The 25,382-nt window shown below is 45.5% G+C and overlaps 1 protein-coding gene across 2 annotated transcripts in view; it reads left to right on the plus strand.

Moving 5' to 3' along the window:
- The window catches only part of TMOD1 (tropomodulin 1), a gene marked incomplete at both ends in the record, with an annotated part of 56,192 nt that overhangs the window by 9,444 nt on the left and 21,366 nt on the right, over positions 1-25,382 (plus strand). For both annotated transcript variants that reach the window (XM_084238155.1, XM_084238156.1), the window contains 3 exons: positions 10,201-10,357; positions 16,566-16,685; positions 24,435-24,524. In XM_084238155.1, the coding sequence (XP_084094281.1) occupies positions 10,201-10,357; positions 16,566-16,685; positions 24,435-24,524 (367 nt within the window). The remainder of the gene's footprint in view (positions 1-10,200; positions 10,358-16,565; positions 16,686-24,434; positions 24,525-25,382) is intronic.

Raw genomic sequence — 25,382 nt, forward strand, 5'->3', positions numbered from 1 at the left:
GAAACAAAACTAATGAACAAACAAAACAAACCTTTAGACCATAAAAACAAAAAAGTGATTATCACTAGGAGAAAGGGGGTAGATAGATCAGGTAAAAGAGGTCAGTTGGATGGGAGAAAATAGAAACTAGACCTTTGGAGATGAACATTCTGTATTATATATAGATGTTGATTTATAATGCTGTCTATCTGAAACATGTTATAAACCAATATACCTTGAATAAAATAAGTAAACAAATGAAGTTTTCATTTGCCACTTAGCATTCCAGGAAGAAAAGCAACAATAGAGCCAGTAGATAATAAATGTAATTATATCTTGGCTTCTGTGGCAAAGACAATTGGGACTGGTGGGGACTGAGACAAGCAGGAGAAATTTATGTTTGATTAAGTATTGAGCCTAAATATATATTTCCCAAAAGAATCTAGACTTTTTGAAATTTGGAGCCCCATCATAATATCATAGATGTAGGGCAGCCACTACGTACTGTGTGTGGTAGTTGTATGCTGCACAAATAATGCCCTTAGGTAATAAAGTGAATAATGCAGTACACAACCAGGTGCATCTGCCTTGAACAGTGTCCCCATAATGCAGTATCAGTGCAGTTGACTGGAATATGAGTAATTATGCCTTATGATGATAGGCAATGAGTTGCTTCTACATGGAATTTAGCCTTTTATTCTGGCGTTTTAAGCAAAAAGAGCTTTAGAACTTTATTTTAGAGAGAAAATCCATAGTCAATATCCTGTCTATGGCCTCACTACACTGGGAAGAAAACCCACATTGTTAATTAGGGTGCAATTTGGATGCAAGTAATAGAAATTCAAAATAGCATTACTTAATCAGTGGTTTATTATTTGCTGAAGTAAATGTCCTGCCATGGGCTAATTAAGGCTGATATGAAGCCCAGTGCCCAGCCTTTCCAGAGTCCTATATCCCAGTTCATCTTTGTGCCATCCCTGGTGTACAAGGTGATGGTCATAATAGCCTCATTCCAGGCATCAAAGTAGAACAAAGGGGGGTGGGGAGAAGAGGAAGAAAGTCATTATTCAAGTGTTTTTTAAAGGAAGGTTGCCAGAAATTGCCACTGGATACCTCTCATATCATTGACCAGAACTTAGTTACATGACTCAACCTAACTGCAGGGGAGTCTGGGAAATGTAGTCTTTAATCCGAGAGGACATGTACTCAGCTAAGTAGAGCGCTTTTATTACTGATGAAGGGGAGACATGAATCAAAGACCATCTGGGGCCTGTCACTGTGCGTTTGTCAGTTTGATGGCCTGGTGTTCTCTGCTGAAAGCTCTAAGGAGGAGTAAGAAAAGTTGGCAGGGATTTAACTAAATGCATAGTCCCCCAAAGAAAACATTACAGATGTCTCACTCTCTATCTTGGCATTTCTCAAAACCTCCTTCAGTGAACGCTTGTCCCATCCTGGACACCCCTATCCTGGCACCTTTCACTTCCCCCAGACCCGCTTGAGGCAGCAGGTATGATGTTGACCTGAAGGATATCCAAGTGAAACCATCCTTTTCCCAGCTGGAACATCAATGCTGGTCTGAACCATTCAGACCACATTTGCCTAGTTCCCAGTGCTTGGTGATGGGGGTTCAGAGAATACTAACATATAGCCTCAACAGATATGGCATAAATGCAAGATAAGACAGAGTGGGATGATCATTATATAAGAACTGGCAAGATGCCTAGGAGAGCTTGAAAAAATAATCAGCATCAATGTGGGGAGCACTGCCAAGGCTGAATAGGGTGCCGAAGGAAGGGCTTTGGGAGAAGGAGCAGTAGAGGAGGAGGGGTAGATGGCACGCAGAGGTGTGGCAGTGTGAGTGTAGGCACGTCTGTGGGGTGTGCAGTAGCCTGGAGTGACCGCAACGTGGACTATTTGAAGACAGAGAGCAAGAGGCTGGAGCAGATAGAACCCCAGACATGAAAAGTTGTCCGTGCCTGGCTGAGGAATTTGGTCATGACTGTGGGTTAGTGGAGGTGCTGAGCGTCATATGTTGGGGATTGACTCCTGTTAGTGAGATCTGTCTGGCAGATGAGGGGGGCGGAGTGGGTAGAGAGGTGTTGATGGTCCCAGCGAAAGGCATGGTGGCTTGAATGAGGTTGGTGCCCCTAGAAAAACAGTTCAGAGCTCCGCAGCCTCAGATTCACCCAAGCCCTTCTCCCTAAAGCCAAGGCCCTGACTCTGCCACGCCTTTGTGGTGCTACACTTTCTATTCCCCTGAAACATACATGTCTTCTTTTCACCTACCTGTCTGCCTGGCTCCCTGGCACTCAGCTCATGCATTGCCTCCTCCAAGAAGCCCAGGGCAGAGTAAGCCATTCAGACTCAGGCATGTGTCTCCCCTCTAGCTGTGAGCTTGAATGGGGTGGGACCACACATTCACAGTCTCAGGAGGCCTGGTGCAAGCAGGGAACATGGAACATTTTCCTGTACATGAAGCAGAAAAGGATTAAGAGAAAGCTGGGAAAAGATTTGGCCCCACCTCATGCCATGGATGCCAGAATGAGACACAGTGTGCTGTTATGGCTAATAAGTGCCACACAAACACTAACTGGGCTGGGGCCACAAGGGTGCTTCAGATGTCAGGCTAATGCCCTGTAAAGTTGTCCGGTGGAAGTGGCAGCTGTTGGGTTTCACCAGTCCGATAACAAGAGTGACTGGACAAGGACCTGGTCCTTTCTAGAGAAAAGGCCCCCAGATTGGGCTGGGGGTAATATTTGGAAAGAAAGGGGGGAGGTCTTAGAAGTTTGGACCTCACCTGTCCCCTCTGGACTGGACATAGTGAGTGGGTGGTGCCCTCAGCCCCTGCTACACTCTCAGGTTAAGTCCCTGAATATGACTAGAAAGCTCTGTTGAAGCTTCACCAAATGATTTCTAGTGGGATCTGGAAGCTGCTGGTCACGAATGCAGTACCAGTTTGCTCTATATCGGGGTGAGGCCCTAAGAGACAAGAGGGCCTCATTTTACCCAAGGGGAAATAGACCTGGCAGTTAACGGGAAAACAAAAGTCCTCAAGGCTGGCTTAAAAAAAATTCTGTTTTTTGTCACTGATCTTATAAGAGGTAATTGGGTGACTCACTAGCCCATAAAATGTTTGGCCTGGATGATGTGGTGGAAGCTGGAGTGAAGGGCTGGGTGTGTAGGGCATGAAATAAGAGGGGAGGGAAATCCATGGGCATTCTGCCAAGTTGGGTCTCCTGGGCTCCACTCTCACTCCAGGACAGTAACTTCATGCCCCTTGGCCTCAGTTTCTCTACCTGTAAACTGAAACTAGTTTGATGAAGATACGGGAACTCTGGAGAGGAAGCCTTGTACTCATTTGGTGCCACATCTGAGTTTCAGGATCTATTCCTAGAGGAAGACAGTCAGGTGCTATGGAAAGTTTTCTGTAGCTCGGAAGCCAAGAGTTCTGAGCTCCCAGTCCAGCATGTGACCTCAGGCAAGGCCCTACCTTGCTCTGACCCTCAGCTGCTCCCACTGGTCAGGCTCTTCTAAGGAATTGAGTGAGGTTCACTCACCCAGCAGGAACCCAGGACTCCTGGATCTTAAGAAGGGCACATTTTACGTTCCCGCCTTCTTAGATGCAGCTGTCTTAGGTGATCAAATTGCCACCTATAGTTAAGCTCAGGCTTCCTGGCATCCTTTCTAGTCATATTGGGGGACTTAACCTTGGACAAGTGACTGCAGTTTTTTGCCTCAATCTCCCCAGTTGAAATTGAAAAAATGGACTGAGAGCTTCTCTGAGGGCTTTGCAGCTCTGACCTACCAGGAGTCTGTGATACTTATACCCGTATACATGTGTGTTGCCTGTGTGTGCACATGTTGTTTGTGTGCATGTTTGAACAAGTCCACAGTGGTTCAAGCTCACGTCAGCCCTAACTATAGCAATGATAGTGTGTAGCTACTGGAGAGTCAGCCTTACTGGCACCTGTTTGCAGAGCATAACAGCACAGTTAAGAATTTGTCAAAGTTTCCACTGTGCTTTGGACAACTGGACTCCAGAATATGGGTGCGAAAGCTAGACTAATATGTTAACCTGTCAAGCTGCATATCTGAGCTTTAATTTTATAACATTTCAAAAGAAGACACCTTTTAAAAAAACAAGAATAGGAAACTAGACCAAGAGGTTGCCTAATTTTTTCACTATGATTATTTCCAAGGATGGATTGAAATGTTAATATGTTTTCAAATCTTTTAAAACCTCTAAATTAAAAACCTATCCATATACATCTTTCTTCCTCCAATCCAGAGTCTAATAGGAAAAAAGACACAGTAAATGTTTGTGAAATAAATGAATATTCATTTATCTTGACTTTCTCTATGTGGAATTTTAATTTGATAGGAACCCTACATCAGATATGGCAAAATGGTAACTCATGGACTGAGTCTGCTCTGTCGATGTGTTTTATTTTGCATTAACACTGTTTCAGAAATATTTGGATTGTGTGTCAATATTTTAAAATCAAGAGATTTCATCAGAGATGAGCAGACCAAATAACACCACCCTCATTACCACCCAGCAATAATTCACTGGAGCTAGATATTGTGGAGTCATTGAAAGCTCCAATGTGCCACAGTCCCCACTCCTCCCAAGTGTCTAACAGCTATTAGTTTAGGATAAAATCAGAGAACATCTAGAAATTCCTCCTCCTCAGGACCACCACTAACTTTGCTGTTGGGAAATGATAAGGAGATTATCCCCAGGCAGCAGTTAGTCACTGCCCTCCTCAAATGAGTCAATGTCCAGTTGTGAGGACATACAGACATGCTCAGAGCCCGATACCAAAGCTATTTCCCAATGCAAACCTCAGTCATAATCAACCTACTTTGGTAAAGGTGTACATGTGATGTGACCCATGTAAATGCAGATTCCCCGAAGGCAGAATTGACAATTGTCCTGGAAGATGCTGCCCTTTGAATTAGCACTAAAGAAAGCACTTGCCCAACAACCTTCCCTGCGCACATTTTAAGGATTTAGGAGACAGTGTTTTAAGTACCTTAAAGGGTAGATGGTCCCAATTACTTGCAGGCATCATGGAAGTATATGGCCTTCGTTTATGACAGTGTAGAGGCTAGTAGTAGACTGTTATTTGCTGTTCAGTAAAGCAAAAGGATCTTGATTAACCTTAAAAGCTAGAACAGTGCATTGTTTTTCCACACAGGCTGTAATTGAGACTTTTCTCTCATTTTACTCCACTTCCCCCTTTCACCTCCTGTGTCCTTTGTCACATCAAATCAGAGAGCTCTTTGTGGGGTCACGGTCCTACCTCTTAGCACACTTCCTGGACACCTAATACTCCCTCTGTGGATGTTTGTTTGTGGAATGAATAAGAAATAAAGGAACGAAAGATACACATCCACACATGCACATTCACCAAATTCTCTCCTGATCAGAGCTGACAACAAAGTGCATGTGGGAACTGTTTTCCTCACCTATTGAATAGGTCTGAGTCAGTTTTAGGTTCTGATAGTCATGATACAAGGCAGTGCTTTCTTTCCCGTGTTTAACTACTCCACCACTAATTTACATAATAAGGTCCGCCACATTTTAACACAGGACATCATATTGAATCTGGCCAGCTCTGGCCTGGCCAATCTTAGCATCCTCGTTGGTCCCTGGCACAGGTCGAGCCTCCTCAGTTTAGTCATTGCCTTAACCGTTTTAATGATTTGTCCCTAGATAATGTATGCTATTTCTTAACAGCTTTTTTTGAGATATAATTCACCCATAAAGCTCACCCATTTAAAGTGTACAATGGGATGTTCAGAGTGACACCCCCATCAGAATGACACCCCCGTTGCCACCACACCCATTCAAAAATTCCATCAATTTTGGAATACTTTCCTCACCTCAAAAAAGGTACCGGTACCCATTAGCTGCCAGCCCTCCTTTCCCTCCATTCTCCCTGGCTCTAGCAACCTCTAAGCTACTTTCCACCTCTATAGATTTATTTTCTGGACATTTTATATTAGTGGAATCAGACACTTTGTAATCTTTTGTGACTTCCACTTGGCATGATGTTTGCAAGGTTTCGTGTGTTTTGCAGCACGTGTCAGTACTTCATTTCTTTTTATTGCCAAATAACATCCCATTGTATGGATAAACCACATTTTATTTATCCTTCCACCCTTTGCTGAACATTTAGGTTGTTTCTGCGTTGTGGCTGTTGTGAATAATGCTACTATGAATGCTTATGGACAAGTTTTTGTGTGGACACATGCTTTCGTTTCTCTTAGGTATATATCTAGGAGTGGAATTGATGCTTCTTGTAACTCAGTGTGTTTTCTGCCAGACTGTTTTCCAAAAGGCTGCACCGTTTTACTTTCCTACCAGCAGTGTATGAGTGTCCCAATTTCTTCACATCCTCACCCACACTGTCCTTATCTGTCTTTTTTATTATAACTCTCCTTGTGGGTGTGAAGTAGCATCTCATTCTGGTTTGATTTGCATTTCCCTGATCACCAATGTGCATTTTTCAGGTGCTCATTTGCCACTTTTATGTCTTCTTTTGAGAAATTCCTATTCATATCCCTTGCCTATTTTTTCATTGAGTTATTGAGTTGTAAGAAATCATTATATGTTCTGGATACGAAACCCTTGTTGGGTATATGATTTGCAAAAATCTCACACCAGTTTGTGAGTTGTCTTTTTCACTCTCTTGATAGTGTCCTTTAAAGCAAAATGTTTTTAATTTTCATGAATTTCAATTATTTTTGCTTTTGTTGCATAATGTTTTAGCATCCTATCTATGACACCATTGCTTAATCCAGAGTCACTAAGATTTATGCTTGTGTTTTCTTCTAAAAGTTTTATAGTTTTAGCTCTTACATTTAGGTCTTTGATCCATTTTGAGCTCATTTTGATATACTATATGAGTTCATATGCTGTTTTTTAATTAATTTTTTATTTTATATAATACATCATTTTTCATTTTTGCACAATGTATGCATTTTCATTTTGGTTATATTTCCCATACAATCCCCACCCCCTTTTTCTGACCCTAATCCCTCCATTCCTCCCCCCGCCCCCCACTGTAGTGTGTCTCTGGTCTATAGTTGCTTGTTGATTGTGATTTTTACTTTAGTGCAATTAGTCTTTTTAAAACAAAATAAAATGGTAATCAAGAGTTTTTAAAAATATGCAACTATCTTTCGTTTTAATTGAAAATCATGTGATTGTTAAATGTACAATTTCATGAAAAGAAAATAAATTTTAACTTCTGCCAAGGTAGATATGATCTATATTTACTTTAAAAATCTGATAAGCAGGCCTCCCTAGTGGCCTAGGGGTTAGTCTCAGCACTATTACTTATCACCATGATGGCCTGAGGCCTGAGTCAGGTCTGAGTTCGATCCCTAGCCAGAGAGCTAACTAAGCCACAAGGTGCAGCAAACCTATCTCACCCACTGCTCCCCTCAGCAGTGTATTCCAGTCAGTCTGCCTATGCAGCTCCCCACTCTGTCTCTGGTGAATCCTCTCAGTCCCTACACCTCTGGCCTATGCCCCATTTCTTCTATGCAAAAATAAAAATCTTTTTTAAAAATCTGATAAGCTAAGGATTGTTTAAAAAGTCCTTTGACATTTTTGTTTTTTAAAAGTCAGTTGCTTTCAATCAAGATTTAAGTGAATGAAGCCATATTTTAACATGCTATTGGTATATAATGGCTATTTTTGAGATGCAGTGAAAACATCTTTATTCTCCTAATTATAAATATGTGGGCTTAAGTTAAGCATGATACTTCTCAACCATGGGTAATTTTGCCTACCTGGCAATGTTTGGGGAGATGTTTCATTGTCCCCATTCTGCAGGAGTGCTCCTGGTACCCACTAGGGGGAGGACAGAAATGCTCCTAACAGTCTATGGTGCATAAACTTCCTGCCCCCTCCCAACTCCCCACTACCCAGCCCCAGGTATCTCTTGTGCTGAGGGGAAAACCCTGCTTTAACTAAACCAATGGGCTCTATCAGATTTTTCCAAAAGTGATGTGAGTTTGCAAACTCTTTTCTACTCAGTTACACCCTTGTGAATGTCTGCCCTTCCAGTACCGAGCCACCTTGTGTGCTTCACCACCATCCCAAACCTTTATGAGAACCAGGCATCCCATGCAAGGATCTGTGGGCCAACACTTGCTTTCTGTGCTTAACTCACTTATAGTTATGTTTGCATTTTGAATTTCAAGGTATATTTGGATAATACACCCCCTGCACAACTTACATATTTGGGTAACCAGTCAACTGTTAAAATATGTCTTAGATGATTTTAAAACTACAGTAGTGATAAGTAGTAATTTGTGAGTGTTTGGCACCATGTTAAGCACTCTCCTTGCATTATCTAATTTAATTTTTTCAACAATTCTGAGTAACTCCATTACTCACATTAGACAGTTGTAGAAATTGAACCATAATAAGAATAGGTGACCTGCCCAAGATTATATAGCTGGAATCATCATCACCCCAAATCAGGGCTTAAGTCTGATAGCAGTCAGCTGTGGGGTGCAGGCATCCCACAAGGCATTTGGATTACTTGTTAGCACAAATGGCCAGTGGGAAAGTTAAGCGTCTCTCAGTCAACTGAACTAGAGTAAATGCTCTGCTATGAGAGAGAAGGAGTGGACACAGCTGGTCAGGAAATCCCATCTCACCAGGGACAAGCCCACTAAAGCATGGTTCACAGTGACCACCACCATCCTGTCAATCATGGTGGACAGTGTCTAAGGACTGGGGTGTCTGTGGCATCACGCATTCCCACGCTTACTCCAGAATCAGTCACGGCTTGATGTTCTACCTACCAGCCTTCTTTTTGTAACATGCCCCAACTCCCTCCCGACTTGTGGCCAAAACACACTTGCACAGTCACCAGCGTGACTCCCTGAGCCCCCACAAGGGCCCTGCTAGCATTCATTCTCCCGGGGTGGGGCTGCTCTCCTGTCTCCTATTGTCTCAGCCACCGGCCTCACTGCATCAGCCTTGGGGCTAAGCAGTGGATGGCGCACTTTGTACAAAGGTCAGACACCTGGTGAACAGAATGATTTCCCTTCCAAGCTTCCTCCCTCCACCTAGCAGGCACACCACTATCTTCAATGTTCCATGGTGTCTTTCCTCTCCCAAAGGGGTCACTTGGGAAGGGATTTGGAGGTGTGCATATGTGACTGAAGATGTACATTTGGTGCTGCCAATATCAACGGTGGGATGGTTCCCCAACTTAGCCAATTTGGGGATGTGGCAAGAAGCTAGGGGAGATTATGCTCACATCTGCCTTCCTGGTATCCTCCACTGGCTCTTGGGAAGGAAGGTGTCAGGAAGAGAGCCTTCCACCCTAAAATCTGAGGAAGTCCCCTGGATTTTGTTCTAGATCTGCCCCTGAAATTCCCTGGCCCAATCTTTTCTTGCTCTGGGCCTCAGTTTCCTCTTGAAGGGAAGGTGTGTGTTCTAGACAATCTCTAAGCATTTTTGTAATTATAAACCTCTTTGAATCTCTAGGGCATGGGAGTTGGGGGTGCTGAGTTAAAGTGAAGCCCAATTCCATTCCACCCTAGTTAGGAATCTGTTAGTAGTAAGTCCACACCTAGTAGCCTGCCCAAACATAATGATTGGTTGATGTTATCTTTCTTGAGAGACCCATCTCCAGGGGCGACGTTCAAAATATTTAATAGCACACAGCGAGATCACGACTGTCAGGAAGGTAGCAAGCAGCCTTGGGGCTTCCGGGATTGCCCCCCCCCACCCCAGCATGCTGCCCAGCCCTTCTCCTGCTTGTTTCTTGTGTCTGCCTCTTCCTGCCTGATTCTTCACCCAGGACCCTAACTCAGCCCCTTGGACTTCTCTCCCTAAGCACTTTGTATACAATGGATGTAAATATCTTCAGGCATCCAGACTCAGTATTATTCATGACTCAACATAGTCATGGAGTGACACTCTCTGTTCAGCACCTATCAGCTGACCCCTCACCCCCTCACCTCAAAAAATCCTTAGCAACTGGAAAAGGCAGGACCCTTAAGAGACCTGCCTCCTGGCCTAGCTCTGTGCCTTGTCATTCAAATAAGCTAACTCTGATTCATGGCTCTGAACTCTCCCTGGTTTGTTGATGAGTTTCTAGAGAAATGCAAGTCTTCAGCAGCTAACTACTGTCTCTTTCTCTCTTTCTCTCTCTGTTTCATCTGTCCCCACAACCTCCGCTGTAGAATGCACTGCTGCCCGCAGGCCTGAGGCAGAAGGATCAGACCACCAAGGCGCCCACAGGCCCCTTTAAAAGGGAGGAGCTCTTGGATCACTTGGAAAAGCAAGCAAAGGAGTTTAAGGACCGAGAAGATCTGGTCCCCTACACAGGCGAAAAGCGAGGTACTGAACAATGTTGCTCTTACAAATATGTCATGCCCTGTGCATTTGCTGAGTGCCAACTGTTTGCCAGGCCCTTTGTGGCTAGATGTGACTGGACCTCATCCCTGCCTCACCAAGAAGCACAAAGCCAGCTCTGAAGGTGTTGATGTGTGATGTAGGTTTTGCAGAGTTTTTGGGTTAACTCCAGAAAGAGTTCTATTCATCCAGACAGGCAGAACTTTCTCTTAAATCCCCAATTGAGGGTGTCCTCATTACCTTTCATACAAATGTAGATACTTTGAATGTGAAAGAGGAAGCTAATAATCCTGACATAAGGACATGAGACCTAAATAAGACTTTCCTGAGCAACCCAGCAACAAAAAAATGGCCTCGCTCATTCTGTCCATGTTCTTTCCCAAAAGTTCTCTTTCTGGCAGCTGCAGCATCTCTGTCTTCATCTATCCTCACCCCCTACTCCCTCACTCTCCAGCCCCTCAGAACTTCCCTGTGTATACTCTAGACCTTCCTGCTGTCTTCTTGTACTACGCCTCTCCTGCTGGCTCCACTGCTGCCCCTTAGGCCTTCTGCTGACCCTCAAACATTCCAACCTCTTGTCCACCTCAGGGCCTTTGCATGTATCCCTCTGCCTGGAATGCTGGTCCTGCTCACAGCTCTGTACTTTTTCAGGGCTGGTTCTTCCTCCCTTATAAGTGACATATAGTTAGAAACACAGCCTGGAACTAGATGTCCTTTGGTGACAATCCTGACATCGCCACTTAGTAATTGTGTGAATTAGAACAAAATTTTAAAACTGCTGTGCCTCAGCTTCCTCATCTTTAAAACGGGGATAAAAATATTGCCAGCCTCACGAGGGTGTTAGGAAGATTGAGTTAAGATATATATAAAACATTAAGCCCAGCATCTGTTGCGTAGTGAGCGCTATGTAAGTATTAGCTATTATTATCTTTGAGGCCTCAATTGTGCTATCTCCTGTTTTAGGGAAGCCTTTCCTGTCTGCTCTGTTTAAGACAGGCAGTCCTTTCAGCTCCCCCTCGATCCTTCTTTGTCTCAGGGGCCTGTGTGTGTCCTTCATAGCATCTCACACTTGCCATTATTTCCTTATTTATCATTTGTCTGTCTCCCTCCCCAGTAAGCTCCATGAGAGCAACTTGGGCTGGTTTTGCTCACCCAGTACCCTCAGCACCGGGTCCGGTATACAGCAGGCCTCACTAGAGAGTTGTTGAATGAATGAATGAATGAATGATTTTGAATTAAATAAAGGCATAATGAATTGTGTAGGCTACTTCTTAGAATATAAGCCCCACGAGTACAAGGACCACACTTCTTGGTCATTGCTCAATCCCAGTACCTAATCAACCCTGGTGCATAATAGGCACCCAATAAATGTTTGTTGAATCAAAAGAGCATGAATTCTAATTAATTAATTGTGGGGGCAATTGTTTATTTCAGTCTTTTGCCATCTCCCCAGCCCTAAGAATGTAAGTATGATGAGCCAAGGGTCCATGTCTGGAGCTTTTATCTCTGTATTCCTGTCATGTCAGCCCAGAGCCTGTCCCGGAGTAGCTGCTTGATAAGTAATAAAGTGAAAAAGCAAGCAGGAGTAGACATCGTGGGGGAGGAATCTGAGCCGTTCCAAACTCTAGAATTAGAGCTCAATCCACATGGTATCCCAACTTAGAAGGTCAGGGAAGCCCACGGGAATCTGGACTACAAAATGTGGGGAGGATTGTGTGGTCTGAGGCATCCTGAGGTGGGGGCAGCTGCCAGGGAAAAAGGGCCTGCACCACGAGGGCTGGGTGTGCCCAGCAGAGAGCAAGACCTCAAGACATTTTCAAGCAAAGGACTTATGTCATGAGGGGGGCTTCTGTGCAGCAGATAATAGAATCTCTGGATTTCAGGGGCCCTTAAAACTCCATCATCCTACCTGCACATTTGAAAATGGGGAAATAGGCTGTTGCAACAGAGTCAGCGGCAGACCTGGGTGGGCAGCCAGTGACATGAATCATGGCTGGTGTCCACTTCCTCATGTACCGCTACCAGGGAGATGCTGGAGGGTGGGTGAGGGAGTGGGGAGGAACCCAAGGGGCACACAAATCCATCCTGCCACCTTCCACACACCCACACACAGAATGCTGGCCTCCCCGCCTCTCAGGTCTTACTGCCTTCATGGAGGAGGGTAGATAGAATTTACCCTATTTCCATGTAACAACAAGTCTGAAAGTTTCATAATATCACCATCATTCATCATCATCGTCATCAGTCGTCACCACCAGCAACAAGTACTTCCCTGACCTTATAGGTTGAATTAGTGGGGTGTCAGCAGGGCGCATGAAGGAGACGCTGCAACTCCAGCCAGCAGACTCAGGGTCATTCAGTCCAGCCCTCTCCAAGCACCTGTCCCCACTGGGCCTAGACCTGCCCCGGGCTTGCCAAAACAGCACTCTCATCTTGGTAAGCCCCGACAGGACATAGTAAGAGCCACAAACTGATGCAAAGCTCTAAGGATTTTTGACTCTCATTCACTGTTATGCTAGCGGAGGGATCAGAATAAATTTCCTAGTAGGATATTTTCGTTAGAATTACATTTGGCTGCATGTGTGGGGTAGGGATGGGAGGAAAAGAAAGAGACTTCATCAACATGGAAGTTTAATTTTGTTTTACTTTAGAAGAGTTGCAGGCTAAGACATTCCAGGACTGGTAAGGCATCTCACATGGTTTAGGAACCAAGAGACTTTCCAGTTTTTTATTCTGCCATCCCTGCAATATGTGCTTGTCTTCATGGTCCATCTAGCTGCTGTAGCTCCAGTCATCACATTTACATTCCAGCTAGTAAGATGAAGGGAGAGAAGAAGTCCAAGTCCCTCTTTGTAGTATCATAGAGTCACTGCTCTGACTGAAGTTACCATCTGCAGGGATATAATAAACTATAAATGTTAGTGTTTACTGATCGGTCATCTGAGTCATTGTATTAGTCATTTTCACAACAGTGGATTTCCTTTTTAGGCATCTTGTTTTCTTTGTATGTATTGTTCTTTTCCAGATCCACCTCCAGTGGGAGTAATGATACATTTTCCCCCAAATGTGTGTCCTACTTATATGGGTAAAGGTTTTTACTGTAAACAAGTTAAGCAACAAAGCAGAGTGATCCTTTCTGCTGAGATATAAGCATTGATCCCCTATCAGTCCACATCCTTCTGGACATATTTGTGTACTTCCCATTCACTCCTCGCCTCTGTCTTTATAATGCTGGTCCCAGTCACCATCATCTCTTGCCTGGCCTATTACAGGAGCCTCCTAGCCATCTTCCGGCTTCTGTCCTCACCCTCTTTCTGGCTATTTTTCAATCAACAGCCAAAGTGGAGGAATGTTAATTGAGGTAAAATTCACATAATATAAAATTTACCCTGTTAAAGTGAACACAGCAGTAGCATTTAGTACATTCACATTGCTGTATAGCCACTACCTCTACATCCAAACCATTTTCATCACTGCAGAATAAAGTCCTGTACCCATAGTTATCCCCTTAGTACCAGCCCTCATCCTCTGGCAACCACTAGGCTAAACCTACAGATTTACTTATTTTGGATATTTCCTATGACTTAAATCACATGTGATTTGGTGTCTGATTTCTTTTACCTAGCATGTCATTTCTAAGACTATTCTTTCCCTTTTTCTGACTGAATAATATTCCACAATGTGTTTATTGACTCATCTACTGATGAACATTTTGGCTATTTCTACCTTTTAGCTATTGTGACTAGTACTGCTATGAAGATTCCTTCACAAAAATTTTTTGAGCCCTTGTTTTTAATTATTTTGTATATATACCTAGGAGTGAAATTCCTAGATCATGTGGTAATTCTATTTTTAATTTTTTTGAAAAATTGCCAAACTATTTTCCACAGCAACTGTACATTCCCACAAGGGTTCCCTTTTCTCCATATCCTTATCAACACTTGTTATTTTCCATTTTAGTTTTTGGGTTTTGACTTACCTCTCCCTAATGACCAAGGATGTCAAGCGTATTTTTACATGCTTCTTGGCCATTGATATACATCTTTAAAGAAATGTCTATTCAACTTCTTTGCCCACTTTTAAATAGAGTTGTCTGCTGTTTTTGTTGCTGAATTGTAAAAATTCTTTATATAGCCTGGATACTGGACTTTATCAGATTTGCTATTTGTGAGGATTTTCTCTCATTCATTATTTGTCTTTTCACTTTCTTTATATGCCCTTTGATGTGCAAAAGCTTTACATTTTGATGAAGTCCAGTTGATCTATTTTTCCCTTTGTTGCTTGTGCTTTTGTTGTCATATCTAAGAATAAATTGCCAATTCTAAAATACTGAAGATTTGTACCCATGTTGTCTTCTAATCATGTGTAACATAACTCATTGATCTATTTTCAGTTCTTTTTTGTATGGTGTGAAGCAGGGGTCCAAGTTCATTCTTTTGCATGTGGATATCCAGTTGTCCCAGCACCACTTTTTGAAGAAATTATTCTTTGTCCTATAGACTTAGCACCCTTGTAAAAACTCAGTTTGCCATCAATGTATGAATTGATTTTTGGACCCTCAATCCTACTGTATTATTTAAATATCTATCCTTATGCCAGTGCCACACTCTTTAACTTAACAGTAAGTTTGAAATCAAGATGTATAAATCCTCCAACTCTGTTCTTTACCAAGGATATTTTGGCTAGTTGAGGTCCCTTGCAATTCCACTTAAATTTGAGGATTGGCTTTTCCATTTCTGACAGAAGTATTTCCATCTAATCTTAAATTTCCCTACCATGAGGTTGGGATTTTTTTCCCCATTTGTTTTTGTTTCTTCTTTAATTTCTCTTAGCAGTGTTTTATAGTGTCAGAGCACAAGCATTGCACCTTCTTGGTTAAATTTATCCCTAAGTTTTTTATTCCTTTGGAATCTATTTAGATGAAATTATTTTCCTAATTTCCTCTTCAGATTATTCATTGTTGGCATACAGAAGCTACACTTATTTTTATACATTGACCTTGTACCCTCTAATGTTGCCGAACTCATGAAGTAGTTTTAAGAGCTTTTCTTGTGGAGTCTTTAGAGTTTGCTACATATAATATGTCAGCTGTGAGTAGAGGTGATTTTACTTCCTTTCTGGTCCCAGATGCCTGTTGTTTTTTATTTCTTGTCTATGAACTCTGCTTGGTACTTTCAGCGCAGTTTCGAGTGGCAGCAGTGAACTTGGCATCCTTGTCTTGTTGATCTTAGGGGCTCATTTCCTCACTTCAGTCAGATTCCAGCTCAGAGGCCATTATTCCAGTGAGACCTTCCAGATGCCCCTCCCCAAAATAGCAGTGCCCACTTCACCCACAGCCCAGCCTGAAATGTCCTAGTCTTTCGCTCCACTTTATTTTCCCTGTAATGTTTAACAACATCTGGTCTCTATATGTTTGTTTATTATCTGTTGCCTTTCACAAAATTGTAAATTGTTCACTGCTGTCCCTTAGCCCCCACAAAGGCGGCTGGCAGATAGGAGGCCCTCAAAAATATTTGTTGTTCTTCATCTATAGAATGCTATTGTTCATGCTATTTCACAAATTTGGTTTTTCATGCAACATTTCATCTTGGGCATTTTCCTTCTTAGTAAATTGAGAGCTCCATCATCCTTTGTGATAAATGTGGGGACACCATTGTCTGGGCCCCCCATTTCTTCAGCAACCCCTACTGTGGAATCTGCAGTGGTCATCTTGCGCCTGCCTCTTTGCTCCCTCACTTAGTCATGAGTCTGACACTTCAAAAATATAATGTCCCATGAGGAGAGGATACATTTTTGTGCCCTGTTCCTCTTTTAATAATCTGAGTGCATTTTATTTGTTTTGTTTAGAAATGTTTCTGAATTTTTCTCTCATTTCAGAACCCTTGGTTCCCAGACCCTAGAGTCTACTGTATTTTTCTTTTTTAACTTGCAGGTTATTTAAATCAAGGATGGGTGTTTTCAATAGCAAGCAGTCTGCTTTTACCAAGTTATAAAGTTATTCTTTCCAAAGATAAAGGGAGCATTGTTGGAGATCTCTGATTCCTGTGTTTTGGGGACGTTTGGCACTTGGTGCCCAGTGAGGGAAACCTCAAGGCAGTCTCAGCACTGAGGGGCCGGTGGTGCCCCAGAACCAAGGATAGAGACTGCCCCCATCACAGTGGCACACCTTGCAACAGACTCTATGTATTTGCAGGAAAGGTCTGGGTCCCCAAGCAAAAGCCAATGGATCCTGTGCTGGAAAGTGTGACGCTGGAGCCGGAGCTGGAGGAGGCCTTGGCAAATGCCTCGGATGCAGAACTCTGTGATATTGCAGGTAAGAGGCATTCTAGGGGCTTCTCAGCTCCTCCAGAGGGTTGGAGCCCCATCTGCAGGGAGCCTCAGGTGGTGTATTTCAACATGAGCACACACTATTTCCAGCAAGAACTAAAGGAGACTAGGAGTGTTCAAAGAAAAAATCCATTATCAAAATCCAAAAGAAAGAAATAGAGATAAAACACCCAAACCCATCACACCATGGAGCCATCTGTTGACATGAAACCCCAAAGCAGGGGGATGTGGAAGCTGCCCAGGGAGGGCTGGTGGGGACTCTTCAGCAGTCATTGCATCAAATCCTACCCAAGCCACCTGAAAAGAGAGAAAAGCAGGGGACAGATACAGGGCTGCGGGCATCTGGGTTTGGGAGGCCCACAAAGCGCTGGAGCAAAGCCATCGGATTTTACAAATTTGCACAATGCAGAGAGCCGAGCTTTTAGGTGATCCTCGATGCTGTTCTTTGTATAACATCCTCAACTTCACGTGTGTTCCTGTAAGATCTTCACAAACAACCCTAAAGCCCAGAAGGTGGCTTGAAACTCAGAGCCCTTGGCCACCTGCTGCCTGTCTCCTTATTACGGGCTAGATCCTGTGTTCCATCCCCATGTAGGGTCAGGCCACAGCAGACATCCTATGTACCCCTCTTTGTGCTGTGTTCCCTGGCCCAGGGGGTGGGTGGTCTTTGTATTCAGCAGACTTGGGGGCTCTACCTATTGTCTAGATGACAGGAAGGAGACGGGATGGAGAGAGACTGAGGACAATTGGGAAAGGCATGGGGGAGACAGAGACAGCCTGTGACTAGCTGTGAAAGTGAGGGGAGGAAAGGTTCCAGAAAGGTTCCAGACTCCCAGCCCCAGATACTACGTGGACATTGGCATTGCGCCCTTATGAAGGTGGGTCTGCTCTGACTGTCGTAACAAAGCCCCACCAACTGGGTGTCTCAAACAACAGCAATTTATTTTCTCACAGCCCTGGAGGCTGGAAGGCCAGGTGTCAGCAGGCTTGATGTCTTTTGAGTCCTCTCTCCTTGCCTTGCAGATGACAACATCTGGCTGTGTCCCTCTCTGCAGGTGCCTCTCCCCCTCATTCCCTTGTGTTTCTTTTTGTATCTTACTCTCCTATTTTTATTAAGACACCAGTCAGATTTGATCAGTGGCTATACTAACAAGTTATTGCAACTTGATCACCTCTTTAAAGACTTTACCTCCAAAAAAAGTTATAAAATCTAAGTTCTGGAGGTTAGGGCTGCAACAAAGAAATTTTGAAGGGACACAGTCAGTCTGTAACAATGGGAGAGGAACAGGTTTAAGGGAAACACCAAATTCGGTTTGGATGCCTGCCCAGGGCATCCAACTGGGCCACCCAGTTGGGGACAGTTGTGCACAGAAGTCTTGCACTTACAGGGGATCCTTGCTGGAGAGGGAGATGTGGCTGCATTTGCCCCAGGCAGAGGACACGGCAGGATTAGGGGCTTGTGGCTCTCGAAGGCAATGCCCTGCCCGGCATAGACGTCTTTGGTTGATGCGAAGTGGAAGTGGGGCGATGCCCAGGGGACTAGCCGGTTACAGATGGGCTAGGAGCCCAAGGCCAAATCAAGATAGATAGATAGAACCTAATGCAAGAGCTGGGGGATAGAAGGAGGGCTCAGGGATGGCTGAGAGACTGAAGTTCGTGAGGCCAGAGGCCAGAAGAGGCCTCTAATGGCAGGGGCTGGGCCAGCTGCAGTTGTTTCCAGCCTCATTACATCACAGGCTCTTTCTTTCTTTTTTTTTTTTTTAAACTTCAAGATTTTTTTTTTTTTTAAGATTTATTTATTTACTTATACAAGCACTGGGCACAGTCAGAAGCGCAGGAGGGCGAGAGAACTCACCAGAGCCAGAGCGGGGAGCAGAGCAGGGAGAAGGACCGAAGTACACTGCTGAGGGGAGCAGCGGGCGGCAGGAGAGGTCTGTGCGCCAGGTGGGACCCTCCTCTGGTGGCCGGGGAGCAGCCGGGGATCGAACCGGCGCTTCAGAGGCTGCGGGCAGATTCGCAACCCAGCACTCAACCGCTGCGCCACCGGGGAGGCCCCACAGGCTCTTTCTGAATGTTGTGCATCGATCCTGATGGCATTTCAGGGGAGGGAAGGGTGGTTCTCATCTTTAATGCGTCTCTTGATGGAGTAAGAAGATCGCACTATGCACTACAGGTGACCCTGGGTGGTGGAGACCAAAGCCAGGTTGTGGGGACCCGAGGAGAAAATGGGAACAATCTATGCATAGATCCTGAAACCGGACAGCCCTTTCCTCAGGAGGCAGGAAATTTGGAAAGGACCAAGGACAGTACTTGAAGGATGTTAGGACTCAGTTTTCCTATGAAGTATAGCAGCAGTGAGTGCTTCACCCAGATGGAAACAGGACACGTAATGTAGGGGACTTAATTGGTTTGCTTGTGTGCTTTCAAAAGTCCACAAGTTATACGAGAGTCCACATTATGTTACTGTATTTCCACCAACCCATTTCCCGGATAGGAGGTCCCCGGCTAACCTGTGCAGCAGGGAGTGGGGAGGGTGCCCGTTGTCTGGTGCTTGTCCAGTGTCTCCACACTGACTCAGCCAGAGCTGTTTTTATCCTCTGATCACCCTCCACGACGTCACTCCCCTCATTAGGCTACTCGGAGAGATGATCAAATGACTCTGCTGTCAGAACCCCCAGTTCCTGCCAAAATAGAACTGCAATATTGTGCTGAGTTTCTGTGTTGATTTCTTGAAACTACTTCTCTTTATTTTTGTTGGCGAGGCTAATTGTTTGTATCTGTTCATGACACCATGCCCTCCCAATGTCCAGAAAGGAGACTAGAGCTGTAAGTCTACGCCATTGTTAGCTGGCTAGCTTTAGAGGCCGTCATTGTGGATCAGCCATTTCAAAGGCAGCAGTATTGCTGGGGAGGGAGAGAATGAACATTTGTTGACGATCAACTATGTCCCAAGTTCTGTGGGAGTTGCTTTCAACAGCTTGCTGCAAGTATTGACCACAGCTCTCCTATGAAGTAAGTTTCATTGGCCCCACTTTACAGGAGGAAAAAGTAGGCCTGATGAGGCTGAATGCCTTGCCCATGGGATTTGAACCCAGGAAGCTTTGTTCTAGGACCCACTTGCAGCATCACCATCCAGTGCAGCCTGGAGGAGGCCTTCAGCGAGCGGGAGGAGGACCACAGAGGGCCTGGTCTCCCTGAGTCTCCTGGGCCACAGTAGCAAAGACTCTGAGGGTGCACAAGGCATTGATACCTGGGTGGGCAGTGCTGGGAGAGGTGGATGAAAGCAGTGCATTGGGCAGAGAGCCAGTGGCATTTGGAGGAGGATGAGGGATTGGAAGGACCAGGTCCAAGGTGGGGTGGGCTCTGGATCTGAGACCCAGCTCCACCAAGAGACCAGCTGTTCCTAGTGCAAGATCAGGGAACGAGTGCCAAGATGCCAGGGTGATGCCACGCTTTCTGGCCCGAGGCCCCAAGAGACGGTGCTGGTGCCTGCAGGAGAGCTGCTCTGCACAAGTGGGCTGCAGAGACACTGTGAGGAAGGGAGGCGGGTGTGCAAGCCCACCCAGGCGGAGTAGGGGTTGGGGAAGTCTTGCAGCCCTTCTCCAGGATGACTGGGGTGATGAGTATGGATGACTCATCAGAGAAAGGAAGGAAGGAGAGGTGGGCTCAGAGTGTGTGATCTACTCCTGCAACTCGACTCCCAGGCAGAGCATTTCCACCACTCGGCCTTGGTTTATTCACATATTCATCAGGCATTGCCCAGGGCCTCCGTACTGGGTGCCAGGCTCTCGATGAGGCTGGTGGAAGAATCCTGAGAACACAGCCTGGATCCTGCCCTCACAAAGCCAATGCTAAACAAAGACATAGGCCAATGTGAAAGGGTTTAAGAGAGTGAGAGGCAGAGAAGAAAAAAGGACAGGGTGTGTGTGTGCAGGGACTTGGGTAGGTAGTGGGGCTGGGACTTGAGGGTAGGGATTGAAGCTGCGCCTAAGGGAACAAGGGTTGAACTGGGGGAGTGTGGGAGTCTTGCCCCAGGCAAGGACAAGCAGGAGCAGGACTCTGAGCTGGGAAGAGGCAGGCCCCTCTAAGCTGCCTGCTACGCAGGTGCATGTGCCACAGGCTTGGTGCCTGGCCATGACAGGAACGTGCGGGAGGACACCCTGCATGGCACAGGTAAGGTGAGGCCTCGGATCTCCCACCCGTGCATTTGATTTCTTGTGTGTGCACATTCATGCACTCATTCATGGAGTCCACGTGCATGATGGAACGCCTGCTGTATACTAGGAGGACGCAGATCTGGTCCCTGGCTTTGAGGGCCCAGCATGCAAAGCATGCAATGAGAGCGGCAGACCAGAAACATCAATCTCAACATAAAAAGTGTCCCCACAGGGTGATAAGCAAAACACGCAGACCCTGGTGGCGCTAACTTCTTGGCATGTGGCCTTGGTTGTAGCTAGGAAGTCACTAGGAGTAGTGGCAAGCCCTTGGATTTATAGTGCCTCCCTCCCTAGGCAGGATGGCAATCTGGGCTCACCTTTAGGGGCCCTTCACATGGGGCAGGGAACCAAGAAGGAATTGGAATTTGGGAGTCACCCTCAGAAGAGCTGACTCCCAGGGCGCCCTAAGGGCAATTGGCACCCCTTAAATCTTGTGACTATCATTAACGTAGGCCCTCCCCCCCCAGATTCTGTTTACTTTCACAACCATGCTCACCTGCTCTCCTGCCCTGTGACAGTCGGGGTGAGGCGCTGTTCAGCTGCCTCCTAGTCCTGGGCCGGAGCAGCATCTCGGCCTGTCCTCCGACCCAGGAAGCTGCTCCCGCCCGCCCACAGCCAGCCCCAGGGAGGGCGCCGCTGTCTCTGCGTCCTAAGTGGGATTGTGAGCTGAGTGAACCCTGCCAAGGCAGAGAGGAAAGAGAACTCGATGTTCTTTTTCAGAGTTCAAAAATAGGACTTTTTTGAGTTTTGAGGAAGATATAGACTTTTTTTCTTAAAAAGAAAAAATCATGTTCCCCAGCACTAAATTCAGCCTTGCCAATATCTACAAAGAATGAAGCAGGAAATGTTGGTGTGTTTTCTTCCATCACTCACTCCTGCTAACATGGCATGTGTAAAACTAGGTGAGGGGAAAGTCAGGATTTGGTGCCTAGGGCGGGATGAACAGAATAGTGGCTCCAGAGCCGCCAGACTTTCTGCTACATCAGCGGACTTTTATTTTTTTATTATTATTATTTTAATTTTATATCTTTTTTACATCATTTTTCATTTTTGCACAATGTATGCATTTTAATCTTGGCTATAATCCCCATACAATTCCCACCCCTCTTTGTTTTGACCCTAATCCCTCTTCCCCCCACCCCTGTAGTGTGTCTCTGGTTTATAGTTGCTTATTGATTTTGATTTTGACTTTATTATACTTAGTCTTTTTCCTGGTCCCTTATTTAGGTTTTCTAAATTCCTGCTATGAGTGAGACCATCCAGTATTTTTCTTTTTCTTTCTGGCTTATTTCGCTGAGCATGATCCCTTCCAGCGCCATCCATGTTGCTGCAAATGGCATGAGTTTATCTTTTTTGATTGCTGAGTAATATTCCATCGTGCATCAGCGAACTTTTAGCTTGGCCCCTCCCCCTTCCTTCCCCCCTTTCTTTTTTCCCAATTTCCCTCCTTCCTCTCCCCCCTTCCTCCCTCTCCTTTCCTCTGTCCTTCCTTCCTACTTAAAATCCTAATACCTTTGAACTAAAAAATGGTTTCATTTCTTATTACATCTACTATTGAAATATGTATATATCTCAGGTGGTATATATCCGTTATCTGTCCTTAAACTTCCAAAGTCAAGGGGAAGTTTAGGAACTTTAGAACTGCCATCTTTGGAGGAGTGGGTGGGAATACTAACTTAGAAGCCAGGAGAGTCTTCTCTGAAGGGTCATTGACAAACCATTTCTCTTTTGAGTCTCCTGAAAAAGTGAGAGGTCGTCAGCACCTGCCCTTAGATACTTTTCGTAAAAACCAAGCAGGATGAAAAAATGAGAAATCATTGTGTGACTGTGAAGTCCGATGTGAGGAAAAGAGATCCATGTTCAAACCTATTTCGCTTTACAAGTGAGAAAACTGAGACCCAAAAAGGGGAAGTGACCTAGAAAGAATAACTCAGAAATCTAGTGCCAAGGCCCAGACTGGGGTCCAGATCCCCTTCCTCTGTCCCCTGGCACCTACTTGTAGGCTTCCTACTTCTGGACCATCATGGGGAGCTGTCATCTGAGCATAAAATGCATTTTCCATTTTCTGTCTCTCTATGTGCTCTCATACCATGCAGCCATATGAGGTGACATCTTTCCTATGATTCTCAGCAACCTTTCTGAACTGTGTTTCCAAACCTGGGATCCCAACAGCAGCCCAGAACCACGGCTCCTCTGTGGGGGCTGGAAAAGCCAGCCCCGGAAGGTGACGTGGAGTGACCCGATGCGCCTGCTGCTGACTCAGGCCTTGGCTCCTGCTGCCCACATAGGCACAGCTGAAAGTAGAGCCCAGAGAGCTTGAAAAAATGCAGTTGCCTCTCTCCTTATCAGTTCTCCTTAGTGATGAGCAAGCAAGTCTAAATTTAGCAGAGAAGACTCTCAGAATGTAAGAAACAGAAGGGCTTTGAGTTTGTCTCGTCCTGTGGTTCTCAGGTCCACTGAGCATCAAAATCCTCCAGGAGATTAAAAATATATCTCCAGAGATCCGGAACAGTTGGTCCAGCGTAGAGCCCTGATACTGCCGTAAAGCTCCTGGGTGCTTCATCTGTACAGCTATGATCAAGAACCACTGGTTTTATCGCTCCTCTTTTTGGACAAGAACTGAAGCCCTGGGCCTCCCCTGTGGCACAGCGGTTGAGCACTGGGTTGCAAAGCTGCCCGCAGCCTCTGCAGTGCCTGTTCGATCCCCGGCCACCGGGTGAGGGTCCCACATGGTGTGCAGACCTCTCCTGCTGCCCACTGCTCCCCTCAGCAGTGTACTTCGTCAGTCTGCCTGTTCTGTTCCCCGCTCTGGCTCTGGTGAATTCTCTCACCCTCCTGCACTTCTGACTGTACCCAGTGCTTGTATAAATAAATAAATAAATCTTAAAAAAGAAAAAAGAAAAAAAAGAACTGAAGCCCGGAGAGGGGAAAGGACTTGCCCAAGGTCACACAGCATCAAGGGCAGAGTCAGGACTAGAACTTGGGTCTCTGACTCTTCACTCAGGTTTCTCATGTGTCTCTAACTAGAACACATACTCAATGAAATGGCTGGGGGTGGGTGGAAATCAGTAAATATCACCATATTCTGCAAGAGTTAGAAGAAAGAGAAATACGCAGCACTCCATCTGCCCACCTGTGCCTATGCAGGTGATTCTTTTCACCAACTCGCTCCCTCTGCAGGGCAGCAGCCTCCTGCCTGCCCGTGACCTGTACATGCTGGGACTTCTCTTCACTGACCTCCCTCAGTGGAGGCCGCTCTCCTCAAGGCCTCCCGCCTGCAACCATGCAGGCTTCTCTCAGGAAACTTGTTCCTTCTGGGCAGTTCTTCCCGCCCACTTGTAGCTATACAAGTGTCCTTTATTCTCCTGTCCTTTTCCCTAATAAACCTGTTCTTTAACTATATAAAAAAAAAAAAAAGAAGAAAGAGAAACAATATTTTTCCCTGACCTCTGGAAGCCCACAGCCCAGTAGGGGAAGCATACATGTCACAGATATCTCTAACCTCCCTGTCCCCGCAGCTATCCTGGGCATGCACACGCTCATGAGCAACCAGCAGTACTACCAGGCGCTGGGCAGCAGCTCCATCGTGAACAAGGAGGGCCTCAACAGTGAGTACATGTCTGGACTTCCGGCTCCGCATGCCTCCCTGCCCCCAGCAGCACCCCTCCACATCAGGGCGTCCTCACACCTCTCCTTCCTCTGCCCACAGTGCTGCCTGGCTCAGTGCACAGGCCTTGCGTGGTCACGCAGCCAAATCCACCCACCTGCCCCTTTCACTCTCCCGAGGCTGGTGTCTTGTTTTCAAAGACCTTCTCTGTCACAGTAGTATCTAAATATCCTCTTCTATTGTCTTCTGGAAGTTTTTGAGGTCTACTTCTTATATTTAATTTCTTTATTTCTTTGGGAGAGGAACATCCAACATTTAGTCTCTACATCCAGCTAACACCAGCAGGTAAAACTCCAGGACCTTCGCCGTAGGTCATGCATTCACAAGGCGTTATTAGCTAACGGTGAGAAAGCGTCGGGTGTGTTCTCCATAACAGTATCCGCTTCACAGGGTGTTCGACTACTTAGTCCACCTGGAGTTTGTTTGTGTGCAGTGTGAGATGAGGTCAAGCTTTCATTTTTAAAAAGCTGTCTATCGTCCCAACACCATTCTCTGCACAGTTCCTCCTTCACTGCTGGAGTCATGAGTTTCCATGAATCCATATGGGTGTGTTCCAGGTGCTGCTTCTGTCCCCTGGGTCCCCATGTCTTCCATGTGCCATACTGCATTGTCTTCGTTGCTTCACTGCACTGTTCCAAGCTGCTGGATCGGCCCCGAAGAGAAATGGGGTGCCCAAAGAACAAATATCCCTCCTTCTGGAGAGCTCACACTTCTCTTTCCCATCCAGGCTTCATTTTATCCTCACAAAAACCCACTGAACACAGGTAAAATGACTGTTCACACTGCACAGATGTGGACA

The sequence above is a fragment of the Talpa europaea genome, assembly GCF_964194135.1.
Source record: "Talpa europaea genome assembly, chromosome: 7".
Classification (NCBI taxonomy): Eukaryota; Metazoa; Chordata; class Mammalia; order Eulipotyphla; family Talpidae; genus Talpa; species Talpa europaea.